The sequence below is a fragment of the Hyalella azteca genome, unplaced genomic scaffold (assembly GCF_000764305.2).
Source record: "Hyalella azteca isolate HAZT.00-mixed unplaced genomic scaffold, Hazt_2.0.2 contig15709, whole genome shotgun sequence".
In the NCBI taxonomy this organism is placed as follows: Eukaryota; Metazoa; Arthropoda; class Malacostraca; order Amphipoda; family Hyalellidae; genus Hyalella; species Hyalella azteca.
This window is the reverse complement of record NW_025945551.1, coordinates 41062-62941: the sequence shown is the minus strand read 5'-3', so window position 1 is coordinate 62941 and position 21880 is coordinate 41062. Positions and strand designations below refer to the sequence as shown.

Genomic DNA, 21880 nt, shown 5'->3' with positions numbered 1-21880 from the left:
CTTGTAACGCAGATACCAACGTCCATTTAAAATGCTCCATTGAGGTGCGGAAAAATGTAGAAATTTAATGGAGCTCAAGCATTAGAATAACTTCAACACTCCCACGCATTTGCCTCGAGGAATCGTCCGTGAAAATATCAGTTTCTTCGAGTACAAATTGGAGCAAAGAAAATTATATAGCTGTTTATCTCATTTTGTCGACGTTGGTTTTTTGTATGATTTGCAATGAATTTGTTTTTGTCATTAACGAGAGGTTTTGAATGATTTTTGTTCCATTTCTCGTGGCACTATAACATACGACTGTCATACTTCGCCTGGTGAATATCAAATGGAAGCTTAGGAACAAGCATTTACAAGAATTAAACCATTAAGATATTTTATGGTTCAATAACTTTTCGAGCATTTATTCAAAACACCTACTAATATTCAGCACACCTAAAGTTCCTAACATGAGAACATAATTTTCAGGAATTCATGAAAATGGGCATGTTGGAAGAGGCTTCAACATTTACTTATATGCAATGAATTGGTCAGCAGAAGTTATTTTCGATTATAGACAATCTCGTGTAAGTGTGATCATGCATCTTGTGATTGTCGTTTATCGACAATCTCATGCAATATCATGCATCAGGGTCGAAGAATGTCAAACTCGAGTGGTTGCAGCTCTAGGCGAGAGTATTTAAGTCTTGAGGTGGCGCAGCAGCATTCAGAAACGCAAAGGACCCTCTACCTGTCCAGAAGGCTACCTGTCCTACCTGAAGCGCCAGGCAATTCTTTTCACAGAAAAAAAACTGTATCCGGAGAACTGTACTGCAAGATAAAGATGGCCAAATCAACCCTCGCTTTCCTGTGCATCGCAGTCGTCATCGCGGAAACTGTCCTCCAAGTTGCGGGCAGTCCGCTGGTGATCGCGGATGAAGCAGAAGCTCCCGCGCTGTCCGCCGACGAGTTGTCTGAACTACAATCGGTTTTGGATAAAGAACCTCAATTGCAGGCGCTCGAAGATGGTATCGGACACGTATTGCGTGTCCGTCGAGCGGACGACGGACACGTATTGGGAGTGCAAGAGACGATTCCATTCCCAGCAAAAGGGATGTGCATCATTCTTTTCGGCAAACAATTTTGCACAGTAAGTATGATCTTTTTATCTGTACGAGCAAATCCCACCTGTTCTTTCAACTATAGGCATCATTATCGCGGCAACGCAACAATAGTGCTATAGGTACGCGTTTTCTTTTCAGCTTTATCACATTCTGACAGTTACTTTAGCTATGCAAACAACTGTGCCTTTATAAGGCATTTTCTTCCTTGAATGTTCTCATAAAGGATGGTAAATCGTCCATTAATTGTTTGTACTTCAAAATTTAGGTCAAGATTTCATATTAATCACCAATGGCATCTTTTATAGAATAACGACTTCTCTTTTGACAAAAAAATCATTTAGAGCCAAAAAGAAATAATTCGACAAAATTTAATCTCCTCTCGCTTGCAATGTGCTCTACATTGATAAGTTCATAAAAAATAATTAAAGATTATGCAGGTAAAATGATATATATTAGAAAATATTCATGTCATCTTCAAAAATTATTCTAATACCCTCCTATAACATTTTTTAGCCTAAAGCATAGAATATTTTCGCTACATACTACTAGTAAATAGCGCTTCTATAGAAGGTATATAATATACTCGCTTTTTTATAGCAGGCTTTTGATTTTGGTTGAAAAATAATATTTATTTTTCAGTCGGGTTGAGCTGGTGGCGAGAAACGTAGCCAGCTGCCTCCCCCACGAGCGGCGATTTGGATTTTCAGGAAAAAAACTGACTGGCAAAAATTTCAAATATAACTGCATAATCATGCAGTTATATCATGAAAATTATTTTATAAGGAAGTAAAATGTATGAATTAAATAACTTGTTTGAGAGTGAAAAAAAAATAATTAAAAGTTTGTTTTTCTTTATTCTTCTCAGTCACGCTGAATTCGCAAATTTACTTCTCATTCTAAGACGTATTGAGCGAACTTGAATTGCAACAGAATTTAGCGCTTTCGAATTTCATCCTAATTTGATCAGCGTGCAGATAATCGTATAATTATACAAGAAAAACATTTTATTTACAAAATATTGCCCTAGAGCTTTTGATTTTGCGAAGCTTAATGCAAAAATGCGAGGCTCAATATGTGAGAACATTTTTATACACAAAAATAGGCAATGCTCGAATCTGAAAATTTTCAACATTAACTGAATATTTAACAAAAATGGAAATCGGAATCAATTCGATGTTTGATGTAAATATCAACAAGTGATTATTTTGGTTAAGCAAATTTAAAAGAATGTATAATAGGTAGCTCCAACTTCATTACATATCTAGCTATTAGTATATTCGGTTGCTCGTAATTTAACATTGAAGCAACCAAAACGATATTTGAAATTGTAGGAAACTTGAGACTCCAGAAATAATGTTTCTAGAATAAAAAAAAGTGAATTAGGCCGTCACGCCTCACGAAATAAAATTAATAGCCTCAGTCATATATATCAAGAAATGTTTTTAAACATTAAGAATCATTCAAATTTCTCTGGTTCATTAAAGCTTTTATTTTCTTGTACGTAATTCGAAGTTCAAATTCAACATTTTTCAATTATGAGACTAATTCAGAAAGAATTATGATAAACAATTGACCATCTGAGCGCGGCGGAGAACATAAGAACAGACGAGTGTAGAAAAACAAGTGCAGAAATATATATTGACTGTATACCCAGAAGTGTAAAAAATGTAACAAAGTGATTTAAATATTTTAGTCACATTGTAAACTTCTAAAACATAATTGTTACCGATAACCCTTACAAAATTTTTAGGGAAATAGATAATTTAGTCGCCATCGCTTCATCATTTCATTAAAGAAATAATTACTCCGTCGCGCTTCAGATCAGAAGAATAATTAGCTAATATAACGTTAAGTTATTAGTAACCAAGAGCTCCCGGTTATAATTATCGTAATAATTGAATACAGTTTTAGAATCAGTAATTCTGACTGAATTGAGCTGATAGGACAAGGTTTCTATTGACCCTACTACATTAGGAGCCTTAATAAAATAATTATTTTTCAATCAGTAGAGGGATGATGAAATTATACAAAAATTTAAATGCTGAAGTAAGGATTACAAATTGATAAAATATAATTAAGCAACCCTTGCCTTGCTCACGTCACAAAATATTAAACTGAACTCGGTGAATTGAAAAAATATCAAACACAGAATAGAAGAATAAAAAATAGAAGAAAATCTTTAACAAAAAATAAAAAGCTTAAGAATTCCACTGACTAATAGAAATAGTGAGTATAGCAATAATCGGCATAGACGCAAAAAAACGACAATTTTTTTAGGCATGTGAAAATTAACGTCTTTTTCCTCGCGGCATCCACACACTCACCATATATTTCGTTTCAGGCATAGGCCATTAGAGACGAAATATTCCATCTTCTGAGAAGAGTAATTAATAAAATTTTGCAATCTTTATGACGAATTAACGTGCAAGACTCGTTAGCACGAAATGCCTTTTATACGGATACCTCGAGTAGAGAAACGAGTAGAGAAACGAATAGAGAAACGAGTAAAGAAACGAGTAAAGAAACGAGTAGAGAAACGAGTATCATGTGCTCTCACGGACTAAAGTAGAAGAAAATCTTTAATAAAAAATAAAAAACTTAAGAATTCCACTGACTAATAGAAATAGTAGGCATTGCAATAGCATAGACGCAGAAAAATCGACAATCTATTTAACATGTGAAAATGAACGTCTCTTTCCTCATGGCATCCACATAATCACCATATATTTTCCTTTCAGGCATAAGACATTATAGACAAAATATTCTATCTTTTGAAACGTGAGACGAGTAATTAATAAAATTTTGCAATTTTTATGACGTCGAGTTAACGTATAAGAATCGTTAGCACGAAATGCCTTGTATACGGATACCTCGAGTAAAGAAACGAGTAGAGAAACGAGTAAAGAAACGAGTAGAGAAACGAGTAACGAAGCGAGTAGAGAAACGAGTAGAGAAACTAGTAGAGAAACACACATCTAGATGTGTATAAGAGACAGGAGTAAAGAAACGAGTAAAGAAGCGAGTAGAGAAACTAGTAGAGAAACTAGTAGAGAAACTAGTAGAGAAACTAGTAGAGAAACGAGTAGAGAAACTAGTAGAGAAACGAGTAGATAAATGAGTAGAGAAACGATATGAGAAACGTGCAGAGAAACGAGTAGAGATACGAGTAGAGAAACGAGTAGCGAAACGAGTAGAGATACGAGTAGAGACACTAGCAGAGAAACGAGCAGAGAAACGAGTAGAGAAACGAGTAGAGAAACGAGTAGATAAACGAATTGAGAAAAGAGTAGAGAAACGAGTAGATAAATGATTAGAGAAACGAATTAAGAGACGAGTAGAGAAACGAGTAGATAAATGAGTAGAGAAACGAGCTGAGAAACGAGCTGAGGAACGAGTTAAGAAACGAGCAGAGAATCGTGTAGAGAAACGAGTATAGAGAAACGAATTGAGAAACTGGTAGAGAAACGAGTAGATAAATGAATAGAGAAGCGAGTAGAAAAACGCGCAGAGAAAAGAGTAGACAAACGAGTTTTCCTCATTCCACCTACATATACTACCGTTGACATCAAGCTAATTTAGTTCATCTCCCAACTTTATCTCGGGTATGAAGAAGGCCATAAACGCTATTGCAAGGTTACTACTCCAAGCAAAAGTATATAATGTTTTGTGAGATCGCGGCAAGCCTTAGATCACAACGGTACGGCCTCTCGATCAGTCCTACCAAAATCCGGTTGCCATTAGTCCACTTCACAACAAACGTAAATCGCGTCCAAGATGACGACAGCAAAGTCAATTCTAATTTTCCTGTGCATCGCAGTCGTCATCGCGGAAACTGTCCTCCAAGTCGCGGGCAGTCCGCTGGTGGTCGCGGATGAAGCAGAAGCTCCCGCGCTGTCCGCCGACGAGTTGTCTGAACTAGAACTGACTACGGACAAAGAACTTCAGATGCTCGACGATAAAGATGTTACGAACGCCACACAATCTTTAGATGTGCAAGAAAATCCAGCCAGGACATGCATCCCATTTTTCTTCAAGAGCTTGTGCATAGTGAGTGTTCTTTCAGCGTATTTTCCTTCCTACTTCTTCTTTAATGGTAGTGAACTTACTGTTTATGGTCTACAATTCATTTTTCTGATTGTTATCACAACGTATTAATAACAAGTTTCATAAAATAGGTGCTTAATTTATTTTAATGTAGAATTATTTATTTACAAATTATTTTAAAAAATGGACAATATTTGAATACAGGAAGAATGTAATCAATTAGGTACCTTGCCATGGAGTAGTCATACCGAGAAGCATCTTATGAAATATATTTAGCTTACACTCAACCCTGTTCTGGTTGAAACCGGCCGTCAGTTAAGAATGAAACACAATCAAATACAATATTAACATGATATCAACAGGAATTCATCAAGTGCTCAATGAACGTTGTATTTGTTATTTGAAACATGGCACATCTGAGAACATCATTAACTTATGAATAACGAGTTGCAAAGATTCGAGATGTAATTATTATGAAATTAATATTATAAATATTTAAAAGTAACTCATTTTTACAGGGTTGGGGTCGCTGAAGCGTCGGCGTTGCGGCCACAGCTTAGAGACACCGCAGCCAGCAGCTCTTGCGGGAGCAAACCATAACTTCGAAAATTGTATTGATCATATTATCCAAATACCGAAAGTGTCTCCACATAGCATAGCATTCTCCATACACCATTTCGCCCGCTAAACATTCAGGATTACCCAGAAAAAGGCAAAAAAATGCATCATTTTTTGGACAAAGTCGCACACATTTTTCTAAGTGTGTGGTACGATTTTTTATACGTAGAATGTTGTCTGGAGTCTAGCAATGTAATTCAGTCATGTTTTAAATAAGTATTCATTTCATAGAAATTGAATGCTGTCACTATATTTGGAAGATTACTGAGCTTTCGCATACATTCATGTTTCCATGTTTTAGGATTTATTCATAGCGAACTTTGCTTGAACTAGTGTCTTGCTTAAACTAGATTGCTCCTTGAACTAGGGTGTTGCTTGAAATAGAGTGTTGCTTGAACTACAGTGTTGCTTGAATAAATTGTCTTTGAACTACTGTTCTTTATTCTTAAGGACTTCTTAGTTTTATGAGAAGAAATTTATTAACTGAAATATCAAAATTTGAAAATAGAGTCGAGACCAATGACTTTGAAACGCCCTAATCATCAGAACACTCGACCTAAGCTATATAAAAACGCGTCAAACCTCATTTTCAGTTTGGAAAGTATTTCCTTCAGTTTGAGTTTGTTAGATCACATCCCAAGGTTTACATTTAAATTATCTCACGATAATTTTAAGAAAAAAGAAGTAACGATAGTGCAAATTATATTTATTGTCGATAGTTGAAACAAAATAGAACATTTATTAACATTTGACGGTAAAATTGAAGCGAGTTTTTCTCAAATATTTTGGCACAGAACAGAATCAATCAGGGACCTCCAGGAGCCGCAACTAGTTTTTTTAATATTAATACTTGCTAAATTTGATGAATTCATACTTAAATTCATTCTGATGTGAATAATTACACATCGGAGCGGCAAACCATAACATATACACATAAAACCATAACATATACTAAACACACATATACATAACACACATATACATATACCACGCCATTAATACACATATACATATACCACGCTTAACGCACATATATACATAACACATGGCTACGTAGACAGGAAACTTTTACCGCACGTGACATATGGACTCGCCAGGCGACACGACAATCGCTTAACCGGTTGAGGGCTGGTTTGTAAATAGGCGAGAACTAAAACCAAGTTTACTGGAATATGTGTATGTATTCGGTGTCACTTATACTGGAAATATGTTAAGGAGTTATTGCGTCAAGAAAGACTTTGTTGAAAAGCTACGAGAGCTTAGAAAAGCTATTACATGAAAGCTAAAATCAAGTTTACTGGAATATGTGTATGTATTCGGTGTCACTTATACTGGAAATATGTTAAGAAACTTTTACTTCGAGGACCACCTAGTTGAAAAGCTACGAGAGCTTAGAAAAGCTATTACTTGAGTGCTAAATTCAAGTTGAGTGGAATATGTATGTATTCGGTGTCACTTATACTGGAAATATGTTAAGGAACTTTTACTTCAAGGACCACTTAATTGAAAAGAAGCTTCGCAACGTGAAAAGTTAAATGAGTTTTTTGGGAGTTGATTGTTTCATTTCCATACCCTTTGGCCGATGGAATGAAAATAAAAATGCAAGTTTAATGAGCGTACAATCTATAAGTATAGTCAATTATATGTACCTTCATTAATTATATAAATTAATTTTCCATAGTTGGTTCCGTATATCAATTGTAGAGATTGTGTCATATATATTCGATCAACAGGAATGGGAGAAAGGAGAGCCTAGATCGGTAATTTAAGTTTAATTCATAAACGGAAGTATCATAAGGTATCAGGTTATCCAATGCAATCGCTTTGAAATATAATTTTCTAGACTAGATGGATCGATCTATACAAAAAGTTCTGGGCAATTTTACTCAAAATCTAATTAATAACACATGTTTTAAAATAGGTAAACATTTGAATATCAAAGTCCATCTGCTACAGCGTACAAAACACGCATTGCTGGACGATTAGAGTTGACAATTTCAATTACTGGACACAATGCTTTCCATCCATGGCTTAAACTGGCCTCAGCTGCATTGTATTCAGAAAGGGAAAGTTCAGGGTCAATCCGTGACAATTTCTTTAGGCTCTAGAGTGCTGGATGTATTGTGTGAATATTTCATTTGCAGTTCATAGGTCAATGACCGTCCGCACAAATGTACTCTCATCTTGACAAATTACGTACCTGGATTGATAATTGTTACTAAACATGATCTGCGAAATGTTGAAATCATTTGTGAATTTTTAAAGGGAATCAATAGAAAATGCACTCTCTAATTATTTACAATGTAATGAAACGGCATATGAAGTGACAAAGGGACAGAATTATCTCCAAATAATCTTACAGTGTCAATTTCATGAACATTAGTAAAGTTTAAACATTTTTAAGTTAGTTATTAGTCTGCGTAATTTCGTGGCTCGAAATAATTCTGCATTAATTTTGAGGCGTTCAAGCTCCGTAGAATTTATTTGGAGCTTTAAATACGCCATAGAATTTCCTTCAACTTTCTAGATCATTTTGCTATCATTCCATATCCTGATTCCGAATACTGACAAAGAGTTATATTCACTCAAACATCAAGCAGGCCTAAAAAAATCTCGAGAACAACAGTTAAAACTTTAAAATTAATTCTTTCTTTTGTCAACATGCGATTGTTCAGGTGTACACGTGTAGGCCTGATAGAGTTTCCAATGCATTTATAAACCTGAAGCGGTAATCTGGAAACAATTAGAGGACCATTCCAATTTGCCAACTGCATTAACGTGTGGAAGTATACATTAGTGGAAGTGCGGAAGTATACATTAGTGGAAGTGCGGAAGTATACATTAGTGGAAGTGTGGAAGTATACATTAAGTGGAAGTGTGGAAGTATACATTAAGTGGAAGAGTGGAAGTATACATTAGTGGAAGTGTGGGAGTATACATTAGTGGAAGAGTGGAAGTATAGGTACATTAAGTGGAAGTGTGAAAGTATACATTAGTGTAAGTGTGGAAGTATACATTAGTGGAAGTGTGGAAGTATACATTAGTGGATGTGTGGAAGTATACATTAGTGGAAGTGAGGAAGTACACATTAAGTGGAAGTGTGGAAGCATACATTATCTCTGATGACGGAGTTTAAACAAGACCAACCAACACCAACAGTTATATTAACAAACTCAAATTTACGCAACAGCTTGTCAAAGACACCGCTGTTTTAGCTTGCATCGGGTGCACATTGCTTAACATTTAAAGCAAAGAACGATTACTAAAGCAAGATATATTGAATTTTGAACAATGATAGTGTGACTTTCATAAAAGAATAAAAAATTTTGTGCTATCACAATAATGTCATAGGGTAAGTCTTTTTTTAGCCCCACGATAATGAGAAAACCGAAATCAATTCCTTTTGGAATCATTTATCACAAGCGCAACCCTTGTAAAACATAGAAAACCGTGCTGGGAAGAAACAGAGCAAAGTAATAAACCATTATGGAAAAATGTTAGCACACTTTCTTCACTTCCATGATTTCATGTTCAACCGCTTTCAAACTCAAGGCTGAGTAGGTCGATGTTTAATAATAATGATCTTTAGTAGGTCGATCTTTAATAATGGCGTATAATGATATAATGATAATAATAGCGTATTATAATGGCGATCTTTAATAATGGCGTATAATGAAATAATGAAATGGCGTATAAATTAAGAATTTTATTCGAACACATATGGTCGAGGGTTGTTTTCTTTATATAGACTCGGTTAATCAAACAACATTTAGCCGTTTCTCTGTTTGAGGTGCAAGTCAATTTGACCACCTCATTATCATGAGGCCAAAAACAGGTCATGAAACGAGTCTTCCGGGTCATCTCGTGTTCGGTACTTAAAGCGATTTAATGTTGTATTGAGGAAAAATATATGCAAGTACACATACCTGAATTCGAGAATAATCATCTATCACTAGATGTTGATCGATGGCACAATAAATGGGATAAAATGTTGAATTGTTGCGTACACGAGTAAATATTTAAAGATAACAAAATCAAACAAAAGTTATTTATCCTTAACGTTGTCATGGATAGACAGCTAAGACTGTGTTTAATCGTAAACAGGATTTAAATTGTGGCATTCTGTCCACTGTACACAAAAGAAGAAGATGCTAACCAAGGTAATCGATTGCATCGGAGCACCCAAAGAAAGAAAGTGCTTCGAAAGTGAAACATGTAGATACCGCAATAACCTTACAGGGCGTAATAGTTCTAGTTCTTTTGAACCGCCAAGATAGGGGACTCGCTACAGTGAAGAGCCAAAGATTAATTGGCTCTCGTAATAGCTGGAGAGATAACGAGTCTCGGTCACCAATATCAGTTGTAACATAAGAAAAGACCTGGTTTCTCACTCTAGCAAATCAAAGGAGAAACTTAATTAAAGCTTTGTTATTCTCCACTTATGTAGTTAAACATGTCTTAGGTCATAATATAATATGTAGTTCAGTATAAATAATAAGTTTACTCAATGGGCAAAATGGTCGAGTGCAAGACATATGTAAATGGACTTTTTCTTCTCCTGCTTTCGCTCTGAATCGAAAGTGTTATAAAAAAAGGTTTGCTGTGAACATTCTGAATCGAATTTATAAAAATTTGGATGTAAACTATCCCAAGTTTCTAAGATATCGCCCTGTTTAACATAAGCACATAAATCTTGAGTCTGCTACAATGCAAGGAACAATACTCGTCTACCCAAAACAATGCAAGGGAGCTTAAACCAGTTATTTACACACTATTCAGTAATAGTTCACAAAACTATTTGATGAGATGAATGGAAACAGATTACAGTGTCCTGTAACAGCTGCATAGGTAATAATTGCAGCAAACGATACGAATTAAACGTAGATTAAATAAATGCCTCGTAGAAACGTTGAACATTTTTGGATTGTTGGCCGACAGCTTCCCAATAACGGACCAAATTGCAGTAACTATAGTCATATTTCGTGACAAATTGCAACACATTTTAGTAATGTGTTGCAATTTTAGTGTGTGTGAAGCAAGAAAAAACTAGAAAATATGAACAAACATACAATACGAAAGTGAAATAAATAGTGCAAAATAAAAAGAGACGAGCATGAGATCACCAAGCACCAACAAGGAAGCCATCAAGAGTAAATGTCCATCAAAACGCCGAGCGCGACCAACAAGCGTCACTGCTTCACAGCCCGGAAGCGGCAAGTTTTTAACATGCATTCGTAAGAACGTCGCGCGTGACATATGGACTCGCCGTAAAACATAAACAATTGTATGTTTTCCGATTAATGGCTGCTCTGTAAACACAGAAAGAGGTACAAACCGAGCCATGAGCTACGTTCTGAAACTATGAAAAAAAAACAGCTGTGTTTCGTTCTGGTCTGCGAGTGACTATTAGCTGTTTTTCCCTACAACAAAACGTCAGAAACTAATAGTAAGTCATTATTCATGAAGAATTTTAGTGAATTTACTTTCATTTCATGTTTTCTATCCACACCATGAAGATTTAGCACTTAAAATCTTTATGTGCGATGTGCATTAAATTCTAAATTTAAGTAATAGAATGGTGGTTTAACATTATATTGATCTATTTTAGATGAAAGATGCTGACAAATTAATGCAATTAAAACATTTATAAAAGCGACAAAATGGCATTTGAATTCGAAATGTACTTGGGCGATCATAACTTTAAGGTTTAACGGTACCGACCGATGTTTCTTCATAATATAAATAGCAGATATATTCAATGTATATAATATAAATCTATTTCAGCAATGGTCGGGTCCAACGGATAAAAATATTAGCGGCATTACTCCTAATTTTGATGGGAAAATAAATCCAGCACATAAATCAATTCCAGATTTATTTGAAGCCAACAAATGGGAGGAGAAATCAATAAGGGACGCTTTGCGATTCTAGGTATTGCACTTCAGACCCCAGGTGAGAGGCTCAAATAATTTGAAGAATAAATAACTGCATCAAGTTAAACAATGAGAGGTCGCTATTATCCCTGTGAAAGAATCGATTGCATTTCACGACCCTGCGCCAAAAAAAGCGTTTAATTAATAGCATTGTTGCAACCCATGGCATAAGGCATTAATTATAATTCAATGGCGTTCGAAAAGCACCTGCATGTAAAACACAAAACAATCTGTTACAGAACATTACGTATTTACTCTTTACGCATTATGTATTCCATTTTTACGTTAGTCTAATAATTCAATGGCGTTCGAAAAACACCTGCATGTAAAACACAAAACATTCTGTTACAGCGCATTATGTATTACTCTTCCAACATTCCATTTTTACGTTAGTCTTCCAGCGTTATTGGAATAGTAACGTAAGAAGACAATTTTAGCTATGAAACAAAACATTAAAGATTACCACCGCTTGCAATGGCCTCGGCTGCATTGTACTCTAACTGAGAGATTAGAGGGAAATCGAAAAATTATATGGAGGGATAACCAATGAAATTAAGAGATAAAAAGTGCATAGAATTATATTATGAATTATTGACAAGCATATTTTTCATTGATAGTGAAGACAACACGTCCTGATTTTGAGGGCGAATTATATTATTAATTGTATTGTAATCGCAGTCTAGTTGGTCAGCACAAAGGAAAATTATTTTAAAGCTGTTTGTAACAGCTGTTGTTGTAAGCTGTGTTTGTTTAAAGCTGTTTGTCTGTAGGAAGTTGTTTGTAGTTCTAAATTGATTATTTCGTGTTCGATAAAATCATATGTCGTTGGTGTAAATAATTTTCTACTAAAGGACGTTAATTGGTGATTCAGATTAAAATATCACAATATATTAAGCGATATGTCTTACGCGCCTTAAAAGGCTCTGTCACGACCGACTTGAAACTTTCTCTTGATCTGATGAAAAAAAACTTTGGTTCATAAATTTAAATTCATAACATATTGCTCATTGGTTTAATGCGATTAATGCTATAATTTTCCGGTAACTCCGATTAGATTAAGGATTGAATAAGTATTACAAAATCAATCGGAACATTTTCAACACAGCTTTAGATATGGTTAAATATTGTTTTACTTACGGGCTATGACATCATCTATGAGATTGTCTAATGTATCGAATTAAGTATGTATTTATTACTTATATGCGTAAAAATGTCCTGCGAGAATTCGGAAGCATTTCTATGCATTATACCGAAAAAAACAATTGGTAATGCATGATTTCCAAACAGTGAAACTTTCTTACCTACTGAACTGACAGAGAGCGAACGTAGCACAGATACGCTCTTTGAGTCAGCCTTGTGAAATTGAGTGAGGAGAGCGAACGTAGCATAGATACGCTCTTTGAGTCAGCCTTGTGAAATTGAGTGAGGATGACCCACACTAAAGTGACAACTGCGTCGCTATTAGGACAAAGTCTCGCTCATTTCTCCGAGTGTCGGAGCTTCTCGACACTGAGCATCATGGCGCTACGTTCTGTTTCTGGAAGAATAGAACTAATTTAATTTCGTTCTGTCTAGACAACTTTCGAAATTTTCTTGAAAAAAATGTTTCCAAAAAAATAATTTGGGCTGCTCTTAGTTAGAACTGTCCGATTGAGTAATCTTCTGGTGACATTCCAAGTGATGCTATATTAAGGTCACTGATTTTCAACGGGAAATCACTAATGTAATAGTTAATCTATTCCGATGTTAGTTGATACTATGACAAAAACATTTGACAAAAACTAAATATCGCTGATCTCGATCGTTGCCCTGCGCATCGCTGATCTCGATCGTTGCCCTGCACATCGCTGATCTTGATCGTTGCCCTGCGCATCGCTGATCTCGATCGTTGCCCTGCGCATCGCTGATCTCGATCGTTGCCCTGCGCATCGCTGATCTCGATCGTTGCCCTGCACATCGCTGATCTCGATCGTTGCCCTGTCGTTGCCCTGCGCATCGCTGATCTCGATCGTTGCCCTGCGCATCGCATATCTCGATCGTTGCTCTGCGCATCGCTGATCTCGATCGTTGCCCTGCACATCGCTGATCTCGATCGCTGCCCTGCACATAGCAGATCTCGATCACACAAAGAGCTGAAGAAGAGCGACTCGTCACGATGCAGCTTCACTTTGTTCGTATACAAGAGCACTGCAGGTCGAAGATTATTTTCCCACACCAATATAGATTCGATGAAAAATAATGTAAAGCGTCAGGGCAAAATCTGGTTTACATTCCGTAATTTAGATTTCATCGCGGTTAAATATCATACATATAGGTACTAATTTTGTAGTGTTATTTTTACTAAGACAAAAAAATTATCAACATTGTTCATCAACAAAACAAATAACATGTTTGAATATTTTAAAGATTACAATTTGTAGCAACATTTTTGCACTAAATTTCACTCCTGAAACCAGCAGCGAATAATTAGACATTTTCTCAACATTGGCTTAAAATATTTCGTCTCTCTGCTCACAACGTCCAAAAGCTTTTCGAAACAGCTGAATTGAACTAATTATCTTCCTTTTCAATCAAGATTCTCTACAAAATGTAGCACATTGAAATGAAAAGAATAACCGTTAGGCGTCGCCGAATTTAGAGGTCAGTTGAGAAAAATAACAAGAGCGGTACAGTTTTGGCTAGAAACCGAACAAAACTAAATGTCAGTCAATCCGAGCTGTTGTTATTCTGTACCTAGAAAGTCGAATCGGCTTACATCTTAAACCATTATTTACGAATAACGTGCAGCCTTTCAAGCAAACATTTACACAGCAAGCTCTCCAAGATATTTCCATTCAAAGTTAACTGCGAAATCAACTCAAAACGAGTTTAAATTCGCAGCAGGTATTCACTCGCACGATTTCTCGTGAATGCGTCTTTAACAAATTGCCTTAAGGATGTTAACAAAGCCGCTCCAGAAGACTGTGTCGTTACCGTTAACAGACCGTGGCTCATTCGCTTGCGGTTCGCTTTTGACAGACTTAAGAAAAAAATTATCTTCTTGCGCACCAGAGTCGAACGGGAACCAACGGCTCTCAAGACGCGAGATTATTGTTCAGTGGGAAAATTAGATTCCTCGTTTAAGAGGCAATGTTTTTTGTTTTTATCCATAGTTTAGAATCAATACATTTCTGCACAAGAAAATCTCAGAATAATAATGTAAATTACTACAATAATAATAAATTTAATACATGAAATGGAATAAAGTCAAATTCAAGTAATAAATATGAAATAATTAGCAAATAATTAACATTTTCATGCAGGGGACCCGCGCATTCAATCACTGCAACCGCATTATTAATGAATATATGCATTTAGTCTTACTTTGCAGCAGAATATGGAGCATAATTTGAAATTAATCTAAAACTAAACGAGACAACTCAGTTTTATCCGAACGTAGACACGACTCGAATTAACATCGTTTCATCAAAATTTAAACTTAGCAACGCATTATTCACAACAAAAGAATTACTAAAGTTAGGTCTATGGGTCAACTCATCGCCGCATGCAGTCGCGCGCGACGCAGCATCTCTGGTCGCAATCACGACGGTATTTTTGCCCTGTCAAATGAATGTCATTAAGAGCGAAAACGAGAGCGAAATGTATAGTTTGTTGCGCAACGCACCAATCTGTACTTTCAAAACCAAGAGTTCAAAGTTGAAATTTATTTTAAACCCTAATGATGTGCAAAGTGACCATGAGAATACGAGAACTTTCACGAAGGATATTTATTTCCTTGGATAAAACTGCGCGTGCAATGACAATAAATTAACAGATGTCGTTCGAAAAACCGTAGGAAATGTAATACCAGAAGCGATACCAGTAAATTATTAAAACCTTCTTGATGTCAGCAACGAAGTAATTAGAAATTTGAACAAATAATTTAGGATCACGTGATGTAGATAGATCAATGCTAGATTCTCCGAACTACATAGACGATTGTTGCATTGAATTTAATAATTCTCCATTTTATGGCTCTATTGAAGCCTGCAAAACGCTTTACGTTTCAAATGCAGTTCACTTGAGTAACTTTCGCGTCAAATTGATCATATTTCATTTCAATGAGATTTCAAAAAGATCGGAAAACGAACCTTGCTCAAAGGCCAAAGGTCAGCAATCTGCCTCGATTGAAAAAGTTAAGACATAGTAAAATTTCCAAACTACTTTCAGGCTCGAGATCACGCAATGAATTAGCCAATCACGGCTCCATAAATTTCTGAAATGACAAATTTTACCACGTTTTTCTTGACTTCGTTTCGTGTCTGTCTGTCATCAAAAATTCAAACCTTAATTTAGAGCACTTAATCTTAGTAAGTTGAAATTTGGCATGCATGCTTATGCTGCCTAACAATTCAAGATTTGATCATCAGAAATAGTAACTAAAAATAAAAAAAAATAAAAATAAAAAAAAACACTAAAAATTCACGGTTTGGAATTAAGTTTTTTCTCGAACATCCAAACTTGCCAACCCTGGAAATTGATTTCAATTGCTAAAATTGCTAATTAAAGAGTAGAAAATAAATAAATATAAAAAATTAAAAAAAAACACGTTTTTATGGTTTTTACAAAACTAAAAATAATGAAATAAAACAAATAAAAAACTATTTAAATAACATGTTTTCTTAACCGACAAAAAAGAAAAACATTTACTCTTTCATAACATTACATAACATTTTACATAACTTAAATGTTGTGTAAGAGTAAACTTTTTTCTTTTTTGTCGGTTAAGAAAACATGGTTTTTTAACAGTTTTTTTGTTTGTTTTATTTCATTATTTTTAGTTTTGTAAAAACCAGAAAAACGTGGTTTTTAAAAATATTTTTTATATTTATTTATTTATTTATTTTTATTTTGCACAGCCAGAATTGAGTAGCTAAAGTAAATATGAAACCTACTCTGGTCCGCATTACCTCACTCTTCATTTCCGACAATAATAGTTGAGCACCGTAAACAATAGATACATTGTTTGATAACTAATTAAGAAAAAAGTACACGGTGTTGATAAATTAGGCTCCCACGTCACCAGCTGGAGCAAAGGACAACACGAATACGCAATATAGATTGTCGATATATAGATATAGGAAGATAGATTGTCGCCTTGTAAATCATTATTTCAGTGATGGTGTCAGGCTAAAAATTCGAACATTTCAATGCAAATAGTCAATTTCAAAGCAAGGATGTATCAGCGTTCGCAATTATACTTCAACATATTAGGCACGTATTTTCACCGTTTTCTATTTTATGAAACCAAATTAACGAAATGCACATTTACCTACCAAATGTTAGCTTTCATTTCACAAGTGAGGCTCAGGAGATTTCGTTCAAACTTTCATCTTCAGTTATCTGAAGTCAATTGCAAGTCACAGTATATTCAATTAGTTTCTGAAGTCAATTAAAGTCATTAAGTCAATAACAAGCGTACTATAAGCCATAACATAAATGAACGCAAATATATAGAATCACCATTCAAACCACTCGTACCTTCGCATGACGCAGCAAAAAAAAGTCCCGTAACGAGCATAGTTCCTCAAACTGTATGCAGATTTGCAGCAACTGGCTCGCATGAATCAGCAAAATCGTCGTGCATTTCACGAAGTTCTAGAAATTTCCTTCTTTTATCAGGTCGCTACTTTTTTATGAGCGCTACTTTCTCTGTTGCAAGTGAATGGCAGTAATTTCAGTCACATGTGAGAATGGGTTCATTTTCGATTAATTATTGACCTTCAAAATGTGTTCTCAAGTTTTTCAACGGAAATATTTCATTTGTGAGACCTGTGTCTCATTATGCAAAAAAATTTGTGTCATCTTCGTAAAGGGCGATTATTGATTAAAGTGCTTACTTTAACATAAAATAAGTAATCTATTATTAATAGTATTTATAATAGATAAATTAAAGTAGTTGCACAACACTGTTGGAAAATGTTTTTAGACAACACTTTTAGAATGCCTTTAGAGTGTATTTCATCTCCACTTCAATACAGTAGAGGGATCAAATTTATATGTGATAATATTGTGCCGCATAAAGCCGTCATTAAACATGGTTTAGTATTCTCCACTATCAATAACTATTACAGCTAATGCTATCTACTCCTGTGAGCTCGATGCAAAGGTATGAATATATATCTGAATTTATCAGAGATGAGGATCTATTGTTATATGTTAGGGCACAGGGTGTGAAAGGGCGCAATACATTCAGGGTCAATGAAAAGGGAGTGGATGAGGATGAAGGGATGAAGATAACGGGATGAAGGTAAGAGGATTAGGATAAAAGGATAAGATAAGATGAAGATAAGAGGATGAAGGTAAGAGGATGAGGGTGATATCGAGTGAAGGAAACTGCGGAGCTTCTGATGCTGGAGTGTGATCTTATATGAGAAAGAAACATCTCATGAAGATTTTTATGATTGAAGAGGAGTGATGAGGGTAAAGTACTGGCATGAAGTAAGAGAAAACAAGAAAGGAGTGGATGGCAGTGATTGTGCAGAAAGGTTAAGCGATTGAATTTATCTTTATTTGCGATAAAGCATTTTTTTCACAGTCACTGATAAAGTGATTTTGGCTGTGACTGTGAGTTAAAAAATGTATTGGGAGAGAGTCGAGGCTGAGAGAGAGATCCAGATGGCAAGAATAGTTTCCATGATCGGTGAACAATAAAAAATAAACAATGAGTTAATAAATAAACAATTACATAAACAAATATTTATACTTTAGTTCCTGTTTAAAGATGCATGTCCATTTTTAGAATTTCAAGCCAAATTCCAATTCTAGCAATAACAGTGAAATATGACGGAAGATTAGTACACTCGCAAAATGAACTTTTTAACCGAAACTACGGGAACAAAAATAACTGGTTTTTCATTAGGCCACGCTTAAAAATATACTCATTCTTTTGAAGAGCGTTTTTTTAAACCTTGTCGGACAACATGGGTACAATTGTACCTAAACTCAGTGCGATTATAACGTTGTAAAGTTATGCAGTCCGATAATGGATAAAGCCGTCGGTTTTGCGAGCCGTGTCACCATCTGTAACATTATCTATTTACTACTGAAAGAAAAATCATGAGTGTGTTTTTTAAAGACTCAGAGGATCAGGATGACCCGCACAAGGGCAAAGAGAGCATCACAATTTATACCTTGTCTCACTCATTTCTTTAAGTGCAAAGTTCACGGTCATACTGGCGAGCTGAGCCTCGACATGGCTATGGAAATGTCAATCGAGCACTCGCCAAATTAATATTACTAAAATTAATCCACGTACAAGATTGGCAATAACGTAGAAAAAGATGGTGCGATAGAAGTTAAAAGAAGAAGCCAGGTTAGAAAGTAAAGTTTAATTTTTATTGGTTATAAAAAATTGAAAATTAAATATTTTGGCATGATTTTTGTACAATATTTTACATCAATGGCGGGAATTTTGACAGAGATAAATTTTTTTCTGAAAAGTATAGCTAAAGTAGTGCTGTCTAAACTATAAATCTATCAATAAATTAGGACCATTATAATAGCTCCCAACAGAAAAACTGAGTTATTTTGTTTTTGCGGCATTTTGTAGTAACATTCCGTATTCATCCTCAAATTCACTTATTTTTCCATCGAATATTTACGCGTTACAATATTACAGATTGGCCTCTTCTTCACGGAATTAATTACTGAAATACCTGGTATGATTTAATATCACATCAAACTAGGTGTAATTGTTACAACTATTCTTGAATTGCATCTTGAATTTACCGATGACAGTCGTCGTCCTGTAGAGCTATATAAAAAAATATATGAATTTTAATATACATTATACCGCCTTATAGTCTGTTAGCTTAGACTTTGGCTTAAACTCCGCCAATCTTAGATTTATTTACCGGATATTTGAACGAGTTCTTCAGTTATGAATAATGATAATAATAAAAAAGTTATTACAATTAATTGAAGAAATTCTTAATAATTAATAATTGAATAATAATTTATTAATATAATAATAGCAATATTATTAATTATTCAACGAACTTCAACTATTGCAAATTTCAAGCGTGTGAGTTGATGATAACATCTGAAGACAAACTGGTTTTCAACATATAGATTCAGCTAACTGCTTAGGTCATTTAATAAATAAATTCTTGGTTCTTAAAGTAACTTCACACGTAACTTCTCTTTCCCAAAGGACTGAATGTTATGCCTGCCTTGTTTAAGAACACGTCGTACGGCGTTTAATATTTTCGGAATCAGTAAGTTGGATGATGGATGATATAGTATACACTGAAATTATTTTCATTTTTTAACTTTATGGAGCTAAAGCGGAAAACGCAAGCTTTCCTAGTGTTTTTCACAAATCGGCAGCTATTGATAATATACTACAGGAAAATGAAACACTGTAAAAATAATAGGTAATAATCTGAAAATATTTAAATCAAAGTAGCCTTCAACCATAAGAACCCCAGCTATCAAACAAATGCTTCGAGATTAATCGAAGGCAACTGTGAGAAACTAAATGCACTGAAACGCTACGCGTGATGCATTGCTTCATTTTCCAGAGAATAGAAAATTGCAGGCTATACATGTATGGGAAAAAATATCCCTCAACTCGTGACGCCCGTTGATGCTTTTTTAGAATAAATGCCCTTCCAGTCACATCTTAGTGAGACGTCGCAAAATTACAGGAATCTCGCCTCATTGCAGGCGATGAATGGGGGCGGAAGCGCCAGCGACAGCTGCCACCAAGACTGTGAGATAAAATTGCAGACTTTACTAAATTGCGTTACTAAGGATATTCCTTCACGAGGAACGCTGATAGATGACAGGATATCTGCATTGGCCGTTATAAGCACAATAAAAATTCAATGGAATTTTGTGCATGAAACAGTAAAACGTAGAATATCTCACATGGATAAGTTGTCGCTAAATTTTGAAATAGCAGGATTACGTTGCAGGTTTCCAAAGGTTTTCGTTCGATTAATTTGAGATAAAAGACACCATCATAGGAAGATATATTTATTTTCTAGTTTAGCCAAATTTGATGCGAGTTAAACGCATCCACAACCATTGGAAGATATCGAAAGCACGAAAATATGATAAAAATGATAAGTAGGTAATAAGAAGTATGACCACGTGGGTAATAAAAAAAGTCACCAATCTTCAAACTTCATTCCTGCATGCATGGAAGGCAAATTTTGTGAGGCACATGCAGCCACACGAGGACAAAAACCATGTACATCAGTACAAAGTTCATCAAATGAAAAATTAACTTAAAACCAGAAATCTAAGAACTCGTTAGGTAAAGTTGTAACAGGAAGATTGTTTAGCTTATTTCAGGCTTATCGTAAGTTAAGAAAATTGGAATTATTTTCCATGCAATCCAAGCGAAACCTTTTGGTTGTTTTATACACAAAAAGAAGTTCTCTAGTTTGCTTTCACCTCTGCATCGATAACCTGCCATGGCAAAGTTAGCTTTCCCCGTCTATACGTAACAGCAAAAACTTAACACTACTGATATAATCTCAAGCAGCAAACGACTTTCGTCAGATCCTTTGTATGCATAACAGTTCTTCTGAATACGGTGATTCAACAACGAGAACTTCCTCCATGCTGGCGACGTAATCTGATGGGAGGCCACATTCAAAGAGTGTTTTTACATTTCATCACATATGGTTGCATGTAGGTACTACACTAGAGCTGGCGGAAAATAGTTAAATTTATTGGTATAATGTGGTGAATCATGAAGTTTACGCGAGTGTCTTCAGATCCTTGTCATGAGAGAAAAATTTTTACATTTATTAAGCCGAAAAATTCCGTCGATATTATGATCATAGATAAAATATGAAACGGCAAAGAATAAAAGTCAGTTTTTCTACGCCTGTGCCCATGCACAGGCATCTTAAATTGATATGACATTGAATAAACAATGATTCAACGATATTAACCGTAGGAATCAATGCAGTATCAACGCCATTTGCCTGGAGGGGTTGATACAACCAAAAACGCTGAAGTAAAAGTCAAGGAATTATCACTCACGAGTTCACGCTGATAACAGCTAGAACGATAACAGCAGTCGTGTTGAACGACGCTCGCTGGCACATGCCGTGCTGTGAATTTTGTACATTTGAAAAATCTATAAGAATTATCTCGCATCTTTCTCCATTATAAAAGTGTCAA

The 21880-nt window shown here is 35.2% G+C and overlaps 2 protein-coding genes across 2 annotated transcripts in view; one reads left to right on the top strand and one right to left on the bottom strand.

The window, feature by feature from the left end:
• LOC108670723 (ras-GEF domain-containing family member 1B) overlaps positions 1-21880 on the bottom strand; it is a 303823-nt gene that overhangs the window by 268423 nt on the left and 13520 nt on the right. The gene's annotated exons all lie outside the window — the stretch shown is intronic.
• Positions 721-1852, top strand: LOC125179205. The gene is made up of 2 exons (XM_047884610.1): positions 721-1129; positions 1743-1852. Exons 1-2 carry the CDS (start codon positions 824-826, stop codon positions 1749-1751), a joined length of 315 nt encoding a protein of 104 aa, XP_047740566.1. The 5' UTR covers positions 721-823; the 3' UTR covers positions 1752-1852.